The sequence below is a fragment of the Carlito syrichta genome, unplaced genomic scaffold (assembly GCF_000164805.1).
Source record: "Carlito syrichta isolate Samal-C Ts95f unplaced genomic scaffold, Tarsius_syrichta-2.0.1 Scaffold315407, whole genome shotgun sequence".
Taxonomy (NCBI): Eukaryota; Metazoa; Chordata; class Mammalia; order Primates; family Tarsiidae; genus Carlito; species Carlito syrichta.
This window is the reverse complement of record NW_007259503.1, coordinates 1,736,731-1,750,588: the sequence shown is the minus strand read 5'-3', so window position 1 is coordinate 1,750,588 and position 13,858 is coordinate 1,736,731. Positions and strand designations below refer to the sequence as shown.

The 13,858-nt window shown below is 35.5% G+C and overlaps 1 protein-coding gene across 1 annotated transcript in view; it reads left to right on the top strand.

The window, feature by feature from the left end:
• HMCN1 (hemicentin 1) overlaps positions 1 to 13,858 on the top strand; it is a 467,592-nt gene that overhangs the window by 415,504 nt on the left and 38,230 nt on the right. Inside the window, exons 84-91 of the mRNA XM_008072785.1 lie at positions 518 to 652; positions 1,411 to 1,601; positions 3,231 to 3,312; positions 6,643 to 6,912; positions 7,446 to 7,616; positions 7,745 to 7,915; positions 12,767 to 12,937; positions 13,107 to 13,277. Coding sequence (XP_008070976.1) covers positions 518 to 652; positions 1,411 to 1,601; positions 3,231 to 3,312; positions 6,643 to 6,912; positions 7,446 to 7,616; positions 7,745 to 7,915; positions 12,767 to 12,937; positions 13,107 to 13,277 — 1,362 coding nt within the window. The remainder of the gene's footprint in view (positions 1 to 517; positions 653 to 1,410; positions 1,602 to 3,230; positions 3,313 to 6,642; positions 6,913 to 7,445; positions 7,617 to 7,744; positions 7,916 to 12,766; positions 12,938 to 13,106; positions 13,278 to 13,858) is intronic.

The following is a 13,858-nucleotide window of genomic DNA, read 5'->3' as shown; positions in this document are numbered from 1 at the left end:
AATTATTACAAATTTGATCATGTTGTCATTATTACTTAACTAGCATTTGTTTTCACGATTTCCCCTCTGACCTGCCAAGTCAGTTGAATTATAAGCTGAAAATGTTTTCATGTTTTTGATGTAAATTGTTTGGGAGGAAAAGTGGTGGTGAGATAAACAAAATGGAAAATGTAATATTTCTAAATGAAAGATTTAGACTGTGAGCCAGCTTTAAGCAACACATTGTGATGAAAGGTGTACTTTAAATCAAATCTAAAATAATTTTTAAAAGTTGTTTGTTTTCATTCTCTTTTCCTGTTCCTTCTGCTATTTTTTATTCTTCCAACAAGTGTCTATAGACACAGTAAATAGTTCAGAGGAAGAAATCTGTGTATAACGCTTTCTTCTCCAATGTCATCTCTCTGGTTCAATTGCTGACCAACTCATAAATCCAGCCTGCAAAATATTGAACTGTCATGAAATTTTTTCCTAAGTTACTGAGAGGCATTTGTGTTGTTTTCTAACTTGTTTCTTTCAGCCCACTTTGACAGTGTCAATGGACACAGTGAACTTGTTATTGAAAGAGTGTCCAAAGAGGACTCGGGTACTTACGTATGTACCGCAGAGAACAGTGTTGGATTTGTGAAAGCAATTGGGTTTGTTTATGTGAAAGGTAGGTAAAAGTGCTCCATTTTTCTTTGTTTTCTTTTTCCTTTTTTTTTTTCTGGGTCCCACAGGTGTCACTAGTGTGAACCTCGGTCACAGCCAGGGTACTGCCCAGAACTTGTCTTTGCGCTTTGTGAATACTGTTGGGCAGAAGTGCCAGAAGGTTCCGGGTGTGGGGTTTCTCTCGGGCTGATGCGCTTGCTTATTTTATTTTAGTAATTTTATTTTTTTAATTTAATTTAATTTTATTTTTAAATTGTGGGGTACAATTCAGGGTTAGGTATACAAATATTCACCGTGCAGGTACCCTTGTTGATGAGGTGTGCCCCCCTCCCCAGGCAGATCTCGACTACTGTCAATCCCACCTTCCGCCCCCCCGCATTTTAAATTTATAATTTACTTATAATCAATGGCTAGTGTTTTGCTTCTTTGTTATATAGTAACACAATATAATTTCAGTTTATTAATCCACTTAGTTCTATTTTGCAGATGTGCAAATTCATGAGAAAAAAGTATAAACATTTAACTAAAAAGTAGATAAGAAGTAAGTAAAGAGATCGTTTCACACAAAGTGGACTCATTCCCTCCGAATATTTGACAACATTGTCTGGTGACATTGCATAAGCAGCTGATTTGGAAAATTTGTGAAGTTCTAAAGCGGCTTTTTCTCTTCTTCACTAGATTATCTTTTTAAATAGATCAACAATAGCAAAGACATTGTCAGCACTAACTTTTGCTTTGTACCCATCTTGTGTTATTTTCCAGAACCTCCAGTCTTCAAACGTGACTACCCTTCTAATATGTTTGAGCCCCTTGGTGGCAATGCAATCCTGAATTGTGAGGTGAAAGGAGATCCCACCCCAACCATACAGTGGAGCAGAAAAGGAGTAGATGTTGAAATTAGCCACAGAATCCAGCAACTAGGCAATGGCTCCCTGGCCATCTATGGCACTGTAGTAAGTCATGCTGAAATTATTGATGCACCTACATCAATAGGTTATTTAAACCCCTACAGCCAATGCTCCTCTATAGTTGCTATAGATACATAAAGTTTCTCTTATATTCTGATTTAAATCACAACATCCAAATCAAGAAACTTCTTTAAACTGAAGCAACTGATATTTTTAGCCCTTTGAAATAAATATAGGCAGTAAGATAATTTTGCTGCTTTTGTTCCCAATCATTGGTCTGTTATTTAATTATTTATTTAAGAGGTTACTCTTCAACTTTGTTGTAGATTAAGGAAATTGAAGAATTACAAAAACAGTTACAAGTAAATTGTAGAGTAAATTTCATCAGAAAACTGATACATGTATTAGACTTCCAACACTTCAGTAATTCAAAAAATGAGTGGTGTTTTGGGTTATTATTCTAATTTTGAAGTCAGGTGACCCCCAAAGGGTGATATTTTCTCTAAAAAAGTCTTAACTAGAATACATATGGTTAATTTGTTAACACCTCTTATGTGCTTTTATTGTTTAATTAATTGAATTAATAATTTAAAATATTCTCTAATTACTTCGTTCAGTGGATCATTCTCAGTCTTTTATTCACCTTGATTTTATATCAACATTAAGATGTTGTTGATTGCTTCTCCAATTTTGAGATGATTTCTACCTTTAGCCCACTATAATACTAATAAAGTTAAGGCTTCTTCATTATCACCTTTCCTTTTTCTTCCACACATATATTTCTATTTCTGAAGTCCTTCCTTCAATATGAATACTAATTTTTTTATCATAAAATTTCAGATTCTAAATATATTCTGTCTCCAGCCCTGAAAAACTCTACCAAAGTCCATTTCCAGCTGCCTGCTAGAAACTTCCATTTGGATTACAAATTGAAAGCTCTTAATGAATATCTGAATTGACATCTGTCTTCCTCCTCCCACCTTGCTCTACTTCCTGCAAATAAGTTCCCCTACTGATTCTGTTAAAGAGACCTGAATCCTCCCATTCACAAGGTGTTCAGCAAAATCTGTGACTCTAGTCACCAAACCTAAATTCATATAATTCTCATTTTCTGTACCATATATATATAAGCTTGTGACTTACATTCTGTGATTTATTATTACAAGTAAATTAGTTTTTTACTTTTTCTCCTAAATTCAAATGCTCTAGACAGAGGCCCAGCCCAGCTGAATGTGTTATTAGTAACCCCCATTAGAAAGGACTCAATATTTGTTAATTTGTCCTGATTATTTTAATGCTTTTTTAAGATATCCATGAGAATGGCATTGGGATTTTTTATTAGTAAAATAATTTCAGAGAGATGAATATAAAATAATATTATTTTTGCTTTGTTTTCCTACCAGTTGTTATTCCTAGAGATCAATGATAGGCTGTTTTGGGAAAGTTTAGGTTTAGAATTTCTTTTCTCTCCCTTCTCCTTCCTCTTTCTCCCTTCTCCCTCTTCCTCCTTCTCCTCCTTTAAACCTACTGAAGATATATGTAGGTTTTCCCATTTTCATTAAAATACCTTCTCAAAAATGAAATTTCAAATAAACTAGCATCAAGGTGGAAAAAATGATTTGCCCTACTCTGAAGATTCATATTTTTTAAAAAAAATATTGCTCGTCTCCACAGAATGAAGATGCTGGTGACTACACGTGTGTAGCTACCAATGAAGCTGGGGTGGTGGAGCGCAGCATGAGTCTTACTCTGCAAAGTAAGCTGCTTAATGAAATTCCAATTACAAACTTCACTTAAGAAATGTTGCCTAATAAAGAATATCCATTAACTTTATAACAAGTTTGTTAGTGGTAGCTCTCAGAGTGTGTCTAATTCAGTTTTCTGCTACTGATGGGGCAGTTCTCATCAAATATAAAACTAATAAACTTTTGCACAAATTATTTTCTCTATTTTATCTAACATGCACAGTGTAAGATTGTGAATGATTCATGTATGAGCTCAAAAGTGCTCCAGGTTGATTGCCATCAATCTTTCATGCAATAACTAAATGTTCTGGGTGGACTCCTCATTTATTGAAGCCCCTCAGTAGAAGTCATTATAACGCAGTCCTTTCATAGTTAGAAAACTATGAATGACCCCAATAGCTCCCCAGAGAGTCTGCAGAATCACTTCAGGGGCTGGTCTGAAGACAGCACCATTGGGTTGAAAATTTAAGTAAGCCAAGTTATTTTGTGAATAAGCTCAGTATTTAACAGGTTAATTTATATTTTCTTCATTCACTATTGAGAGATGGCTCTAGACCAGTATTTCCTAACAGCTGTTTGCCAAACTGTAATACTGGAAGACTTGAATAGATAATAAAAATTTAATAAGCATCTAAGACAATGATTTATTAACATATATGTCTATCAAATAACATTGTGGGGTGATATTAGGGAAAAAATAGGATTCTATGGTCAAATAACCCTAAGGAAAACTGTACTAAACAGAGTTTATTTAATAATTTTTTTTTTAATATATAAAGAATGTGTGTCTACTGTGTGCCCAGTCCTGCTCAGGTATACTGAGCTTCTTCACGGCAGTTTTTTCTAGTAATGTTAAAATGCTGATGTAGATTATGGCTCACCAAGAGGAGAATATAATGTGCCACATTTTTCAAATTAGATGGTGTTTCTGTGCCCTCTCCCCCTCTTTATAGGGTGGATGTAGGTAGGACACCCCACAACCAATCTTTCCCAGAAGAGTGTTCCCCTGACCCAGTTTAAGAAAGGCTACATTAGAGCAGCTCACCTATACATAGTGACAGTAAGTTAATTTTAATAAATTAGGTCTACCAAAAAACCAAAAACATAATTTGTTTCAAATTAAGATCAAAGCACCAGAGGCAATGTTTTTATTTACATAAAATGCTCATATTTGGTTGATAATTGTGTGAATTATAAAATTGATTCAATGAAAGGTGTACATGTGTAATTTTATTGTTGTGTTAATTTATAGCCTTATGTGCAATTGGAAATGTTAAAATATGGTATGTTCTGAATCTTATTGGACACTTTCTTTGGTTATAATAATATGAGAAGATGGACTTATTTGGTAATTATTGTCATTTAGTGTCGTGTGATAAATCTGAAGTATTTACTTTATTCGACAAGTTTATTGAATACATAATATAATCTGAATACTCAGAGAGATATAAAAGTGCTGGCCTGGACATTTCATATATAAAAATAATGTGTCATAAGACACATGCTGAGAGAGTCAAACTTCGCATGAAAGAATTACTTTTTGAAAGACAACATGTCAGTAATATCTTTACAGAAAACACTAGCATATTAATATCACAATAAAACACATTTTACTTATATTTTTATCTTATTTATGTTTTATTTATTCCAGATACACTTCTCAATCTAAAACATACAGCTACCACCTTGAATTACCTGACATTTATGACCTCTTGTTGAGCAAGTCTGTCCACCTTTCAATTAAATCTCACTAAAACAGGGCTCTTACCTCATCATGTTTCTTATCAAGAATATACATGTTGCCCTTTGGCTGCCTAAATGTAAACCCTTCTTTTTTTTTTTTTTAGATGTTAACTAATGTTTAAAATATTGTTTGCTGCTACTCTCCAGGTGAATCATCCTTCTGTTGTCCTCCCTGTCTAAAAAAAAAAAAAGAAAAAAGCTAAATTCATCTCATGCTGTGTCCTCTATCCAAGTGGTCTCCTCTCTGCCCATATAATCTTATTCATTTTTGAAAATCTCTTCTCCTCCAATGAATCTATCATAGTCTTTCTTGGCACTGTAGACCATTATAAAAAACATTCTGCTAGCAGCTAAATAAACTCCTTTTAATTCTTTGCAAAGACTTTACTTGAGCAACCATCATCCACTGTAGACACTGTTAACCTCTCCCACCTCCTTAAAACACCTTTCTTTGGTTGCCAGAAAACAATACCATTTTCTCCTTCTCAGCGATCAGTTCTTAGTATAATTTATAGGCTTGTCTTCTCTCCATCTCTTAAATAATGCAGTTGCAATGGTATCTGCCTTGGGCCTCTTCCTCTCATTTTAGACTCTCATTTGATGCAATCATATCCACTCATGAAAAACTCACAAATCTATATTTCTTGACCATATTTCTATTCTGAGCTTCAGATATAAATATCCACATGTCATCTAGATATTTCTGTGAATGCCTCACAGATACTTCAAGCTGTATAGCCCTAAATAGATACAAATTATCATTTATTAATACTTCCCAATAAATCTGTTCTTCCTGCCATTTGCTGTTGAATTGCCCAAACATACTCTATATTGTTGAAATCAATATGGACATCATCAGTTCTTCTCTTTAATCCATACCACTCAATGACAAAATTCTACTATTTCTACTCTCTTAATAATTCTTAAATCAGTCTTCTTTTTTCTCTTTACTTCCAGTGACATGTTTTTGTTTGATCTGAGTTACTGTACTTTATGCTCCCATATTAGCACATACTCACTATTCTATAGGTATGTTATAGCACAAATAAATAATGAGTTACTTGTTTATCTCACCAGTGGACTAAGACCTCCTTGAGACTGAAAATAATGTTATCTCTATCTCAGAACAATGCTTGGCAAATGGTAGGCTTTTGATACATGTATGTTGAACACATTAATGATGACTAATGAAAAATACAAATCAAAATGGTAATCTTAACTAAGAGTATTATGTCCTTACCCTATTCAAAAATTGTGCTTGCATCATCTTAGTTGAGTTTGACAGGAATACTCTGAAGTAGGCACCATTCCTAAAGACACTACAAAGGTTCAGAGAGGTAGTCAAGAGCAGAGGCAGAATTTGAATCCAGAAAACATGATTGTAGAGCCCATACTGAAGGCTAATCTTTGTGGGGATCTTAAACTTTTGACATTCACTAAATATAACAGAGCTATGAAAACTTTTTTCAAGGCAATTACAACCTTCAACCTTAGTAGTTGAGAAGCAACAATGCTTTTCTTTTTTTAGCAAATCAGCTTTTTTTTTTTTTCAAAATAATGTTAAAAACTAAGAGGCACTTTGTGCTTTTTCCCCATAGGTCCTCCTATTATCACTCTTGAGCCAGTGGAAACTGTTGTTAGTGCTGGTGGCAAAGTCATATTGAATTGTCACGCAACTGGAGAACCTCATCCAATCATTACATGGTCCCGTCAGGGGCACTCTATCCCCTGGGACGACCGAGTTAATGTGTTGTCCAATAATTCGTTATATATTTCTGCTGCTCAGAAGGAAGATACCTCTGAATATGAATGTGTTGCTCGAAACTTAATGGGCTCTGTCCTTGTCAGAGTGCCGATCATAGTCCAAGGTGAGTGTGATCAGAGGGATAATCATATGAAATAGTACCTGGGATAACCCAAGTGCCCCTAACCTTAAGATATCTCTAGATAAAGGGAATAGGACAAAAATCACATCATAATTTATAGACTGAAGGGACTAAAACAATATAGCATAGACCTTTAAAATGCTGAGCTGATAAATATAATCCCAAACTAAATTTCATATTCAAAACTAAGTCAGTTTATTCTCAGAAATCAATATGTATATTTTACTTTAAAGAATGACTTATATCCAAAAGGTAAACAATAAATAAACATCTTAGTCTCTAACCCTTCCTGCAGCCATGTGCAAGTGAATGAGAATGGGATCTGAGAAGAAACTAGTTAACAGAAGTTCTTCTCTCACTCTTATATTTTAATTTTACCTGAAAGGAGAGAGTCCCGTAGCTATTTCTCAGCAGTTATGAATTCAACTGTGTATCCAGTGCATATCTCAAATGAAATCTGATTTACAGTCTTTTATTTACAAAAGCTAAGACAAAGTACAATGTTTTATTTGTAGTTCATGGTGGATTTTCCCAGTGGTCTGCATGGAGATCCTGCAGTGTCACCTGTGGAAAAGGCATCCAAAAGAGGAGTCGTCTGTGCAACAACCCCCTTCCAGCCAGTGGTGGGAAGCCTTGCCGAGGGTCGGATTCTGAAATGCGTAACTGTCAAAATAAGCCGTGTCCGGGTACGCCTCTTTATTTAACCCATAGGCATGTGTTTAGTAGATATTCATCTTTGTTCCCTGTCTATGGATTGCCTCGCAGTACTTTCCATTGAAATATGTCTGATAGTGTAATGGTCCCCTGTGTATAGTGGATGGTAGCTGGTCAGAATGGAGTCCCTGGGAAGAATGCACAAGGAGCTGTGGACGTGGCAACCAAACCAGGACCAGAACTTGCAATAATCCATCGGCTCAGCATGCTGGGCGTCCATGTGAAGGGAATGCTGTAGAAATAATCATGTGCAACGTTAGACCTTGCCCAGGTGAGAACCTGCCCATAATGCTAGGATAAGCAATACTTTTATATTTTTTGATTCTATAAAGGAATCGTAATTCCCTTTTCTTCGGGCCTCTACCCCGAGAATCTTTTTCATGGAAAAACTTGTGAAGGTGTGATCTTAATTAATGTTAAGTAAATATTTGATGTAATTTAACATGAAGACAAACTCTTCTGTGGTGTATGTTTTGTTTTTGTTTTTGTTTTTGAGTTGGAGTCTCACTCTGTCGCCCAGACTGGAGTGCAGTGTCCGCTCCCAGCCACCGCAGCCTCGACCTGCTGGGCTCTGGTGATCCTTCCGCCTCAGCCTTCAGAGTAACCGGAATTACAGGCGCTCACTACCATGCCCGGCTGATTTTTTGATTTATTGTAGAGATGAGGTCTTGCTGCCCAGGCGGGTCTTGAATCCGCGGGCTCAGGCAATCCACTCACCTCAGCCTCCCAAAGGCGCGGGATTACAGGCTGAGCCACTGAGCCTGGTTTTTGGTGTATGTTTTTAACCATGTAAAGAAAACATAAGTATTTACAAAGTCATAAAGTAACATCTCATCAGCCATTCATTTTCAGGTGAGAAAAATGAAGCCTAGAGAGGTTAAAAAAGACTTTCCCAGAAACACACAGCTGGTGAGAGACAGAATACCAATAGTTACCATTTACTAAATACCTATCATATGATAGGAAATATTTTAGGTGCTATATATGCATGTAGCTATTAATTTTATATTTTAGGACTCTTTCAGAATAAAGCACAAAAATCAGACTTAAACAACCTTCAGTAGAAAACTCTTCAATTATAATCGAATCCAAGGATTTGGGCCACATTTTTTACTAGCATGTTTTTCATCTCTAATCTTTACTTTCCTCTCTTTGGCTTTATTCTCTCTTAAACTTTTTCCATGTGGCGGAAGAAGTGACTTCTGGCAGCTACTGGCTCACAGAGGCCTTACCATCCAAGGCCTTAGAGAAAAAGAGATTCTCTCAGAATTAATATCAGCCTCTGAGAAAGATCCCTGTTTGGTTTTGTTTGTCTCACGTGCTAACCCCTGAACTCAAGTGAGTCCGGGAAGAGGGAACTCTGATAACCACCTTGGGCAACTTGCCCATTTAGTGTGAAGAGGGTGGAGCTCCTTGTTTGGCAGCTCAAAAGAAATCGTACGGAGCAAAGGAGGGCTTGCTCATTCATTTATTATTTCATTCATCCATTAAATGTTTTTTGAGCACCTACTCTGTACTCAAGGCACTGTTCTAATTGTTAGAGTTAGAATGAGAAATAGACAATATCTTTCAAATATTGACCAACATGCTGAAAAAACTCAAAGAGTTAAAGTGATGGAATACAGATGCAAGAGATGCTTTAGCTGGAATGGTCAAAAAAAGGGATGTGGATAAACCATATAAAGACAAATATTGGGTATTGCATCCTTCTGTGCAGATGAGGAAAGATTTAGAAAATAAGTAAGGTTACGTAGCTAGTAAAAAGTGAATCAAGAATTTGAACCCAGATTAATCTGATTCCCAAGCCTATTCTCTTAGATCCTGGGTTTCTTGATTTGCAGTTCAGAACTTTGATTACATTACAAAAATAAAACACTGTCTTGAAATCTTAAAGAAAATAAATAAAAAGTTAAACTTGTTTTTCGTCTCAAAGAATTAAAAAGCTAATTGTAATAGTATTATGTTCTAAAGTAAAAAGTGCCGGAAATACCTGATTTGAGCAATTTTTATACAATTTGTTAGCCGTGATAACTACATCATGAAACACTACATGGCTTTTATAAATAAACTAAAATAAAATTAATTTTTTCCTTTTTGTATTAACTATTGTTTACTGTCCATTTGTTTGCTTACTGTTCTTTTGTTCATTGTTTTATTGGCTTACTGTGTTTTAGTTATTTCTTTATTCCCCAACCCCTGAACCAGTTTAATTTAGCTATTGTTTTGGCATAATATTAATAATGTCCTGGAGCCAGAGCATGCAAGAGAGATTAGTGATGCCATATTGGCAGGTAGGTTGACCATGCTCAGAGTACTTATACCACAAAAATCAGCAGATTCTACAAGTCAGAGTTTCCCTCCCCAACCCCAGAAAACTGGTTATTAAACATTTCTGAGTCCACCACTGCAAAATGGACAGCTAGCCTAAGGTAGCCTTTCTCATCCAGAAGGTATATAAAAGTTTTAGGGACAGAAGATATATGTTTATAGTACAAATTTATTTTAATAATATCAAACTTATAGAAAAGTTGCAATAACAGTACAAAGAATTTTTACATAGCCCTTACCTGGATACATCAATTGTGTGTATTTCCTAAAACAAGAACATTCTCTTCCATAAACATAGTACAATGACCAAAATTGGGAAATTTAATGTTGATCCAGTGTTAAAATTAATACAACAGTATTACCTAATCTCATCATCTAATTTTTTTGTCTTATCTGCAGTCCATATTCATATTTTATCAGTTGCCCCAATAATATCCTTTATAACTTTTTTTTTTACCCATTTCAAGATCCAATCCAGGATCTCATTTGCATTTATTTATCATATATATTGTGCCTCTTTTAATAGGAAAAATTCTTCAACCTCTTTTTGTCTTTCATGACCTTGATATGTTCAAATGTACAGGCCAATTATTTTATAGATCAGTATACAATTTGGATTTGTCAGATTTTCCTCATGATTATATTTAGGCTTTGCATTTTGGGAGGAATACCATAGAAATGCTTTCGTGTCCTTCTCCATGCATCTCTTTAGAAGGCACATAATGTCAGTTTGTCCCATTCTGGTTATGTTAACTTTCTTCATTTATTTAAGGTTGTCCTGCCATTGTACAGTTACTGTTTTTACTTTAATAATTAATAAGTATTTTGAAGGGAAACTTGAGACTATATAATCATCCTATTATCAATCTTTGATCCACTAGTTTTAGCATCCATTTATGATTCTTGCTTGAATCAGTTATTACTATGATCTTTGCAAAATAGTTCTTTTCTGTCTCCGTCATACCTTCTATATCTGATTTTATAATGTGCAGAACTTTCTTATTTTTTTACTTCTGATTTATATGAGTGTGGAGTCAGGTATTATTCAGTGGTATGATACTCAGCTATCATTCAGTGGTTTATCATACACCATTATTATTATTTATTGTGGTGCTCAAATTATCCTAGATTTGCCTAGTGGGAACAGGCCTCTTCCGCCTAGCTTCAGTGTTCTCTTGAGATGTTCCCATGATTTTTTGAGTACCTCCTTACTTTCTGGTGCAAATAGATACTTTAGTCTTATCTTGTACTTTCCCTGCTCCAGTTAGAAGAATATTTTTAAACCCCCAATCTTCCTCTTAAAAAGGATTGAGATCTTCTGAGGTGGCTCATCCTTCCATTTGAGAACAATGCTGTTAAAAAAAAAAAAAAGAAGCAAAAAAACTATATATATAGTTCCAGATTATTTAAGAATGAGAACTTTTTAAGTGTCTTCTTGAAAACTCCTGAGAATTTTGAGTGAAGTTCATAATAGTTCGTTGCTCACATTTATGTAAAACTTACTGTTCTGCATTGTTTCGAGCACTATGAGCATTATCAACCTGAATTAACCAGAAGCAGATTTGAATATCTTCCATATATTTAAAGGCTTTCTTCTTCCTTCTGCAGTTTAGCCAGATATTTCTTATTGCAAATTCTTGCTGGCTAAAGTAGATTCGTTTGACTCATTTATCTGTGTCTACAAAGCACAAGAATAAGTCATCAATTCAGTCAGAAATCAGTTAACTATGAGAAGATGCAAGGTGTGTTTTAAAATATTTTCTAACCAAAGCAGACATATTATCCTATCATTATTCTAACCAAAGCAGACATATTATCATATCATTATTATTTGGTTTTCAACTTATTCTTTTGTTATTTTATAGGTTATACTAAGAAAATGTTTAGACTCAGCTTTTGAGGCCCTTATTTTGGTTTTTACTTTGATTAAACGGAGTGACCAAAAACATATTTTATGAGCCCAATATCTAGAAAGTTCCCTCAAAACAAAAATATGACCTGATCCTAACTTGTACATAAGGGAAACCGTTATGTTGATTCTCAGCCCATGCACCTGGTAGGAAACCTAAGGTTGTTCCAGTCTTGTGGTCAGATGGCATAATGTGTTAGTTACCAGAAAGAAGACCTTAATATCACTCCTTGGAAACTACTGGTCAGCTTTTTCTGTTGTTTAGGAAGCAAGTGAATATGTCATTCAAAACTTTTAATTCATAAACATTATGCAATGGAGAAACATTTTCAAAGAGTTACAACTGTACAAATCATCATGTTGTTGAAAGATCTAAGTACATATGTGAGTATGTAGCTGAATCAAGCTTAAAGATGTGGGTTCACAGTCTGTGGTCCAAATTATCATTGTAGAAATATTTGTATTGTCCATAGCCACATCTAGATCTGTTATACAGCCTTGTTCCCAAACTCCCAGTTCCTTCCACTTTCTCTAGCGCACAGAAAACAGACAGATACTTAGCTAGGATTTAAACACTCATATTGTGTTCACATATGGTAGTTTGAATAAATTTAATTTTAATAAAATAGCCCTTTGGGTGATTTTGGGCACTTATTTTGGCATTAAGTAGGCCTTCTGAATTTCTCTATATACATAAATTCCTCTGAAAATCTAACCAGAAGGAGAAAGGAAGAACATCAGTTGTTGTGTTTCCCGTGGTTCAATTTCAATTATTTTAGATTGTGGGCTAATCAGCTCATTACTGAGCTAGTTTATTTGTATAATCTCGTTTCTTTAACAAACATGGTTATGTGTCTTGATACTCTGCCCTTGGGTTGTTTGTAGTTCATGGAGCGTGGAGTGCTTGGCAGCCTTGGGGTGCATGCAGCAAAAGTTGCGGGAAAGGTACCCAGACAAGAACAAGACTTTGCAATGACCCACCACCATCATTTGATGGATCCTATTGTGATGGAGCAGAAACACAGATGCAAGTTTGCAATGAAAGACATTGTCCAAGTAAGATAAATACACTGTTTATACCTTGAATAGATTAACATCTACCTCTCTTAACTCTATTCCATTCTGACTGTACCCACAAGAGCACCACTCAAATTATTGATAACCAGGGTTTAACCTGATGGTTTTTAGGCAGTAACAAAGCTCATACATTTTTCTCTTCCTCCAGTTGATGGCAAGTGGGCGACTTGGGCTAGTTGGAGTGCCTGTACTGTGTCCTGTGGAGGAGGCGCCAGACAAAGGACAAGGGACTGCTCTGACCCTGTCCCCCAGTATGGAGGAAGCAAATGTGGAGGGAGTGATGTCCAGAGTGATTTTTGCAATAGTGACCCTTGCCCAAGTGAGTGTTGGAAATAGTGAGTCAACATTATACTTTTAAAAAAGTTTCATTGTGACCTTAAGCCCTTAAAGCTATAATATTCTGTTATTTGGTTCTTCACCTTTGGTTTAGGATGTCAAAATGTTGGATATTTGCTATTGTGTTCTTATGATAGCATAGAGGCCATTGAATCATGGGGCAAGGCTGTGTCCTATATCACCTGTTCTATACAGGACCAGCTGCAAAGTACAAAGATGGCACACCCTTGTGTGCTAACACTCTTTCTTTTTAAAAAATTGTGGGGTACAATTTAGGATTACATACATAAGTGGCCATTGTACAGGTGAAGTTTGGACCTCCCTTTGGTCCCCACTTGCATGCTAACTCTTAATGGCGCTTATGATTCCTATATGGAGACAAGGCAGATCTTTGTCTTAATTCAGTCATCAGGCTAGAATTTTAGACCCTTGCAGCAACTTGATTTCTGAATCTGAACACTCAATGTTACAGCCTTGGCTCATCAAAAGCAGAAATTCCGTCTCATTCATACTTTTCAGTTCCTAAGAGATTTTAAGACTCAATAAATGTATGTTAAGTGGAAT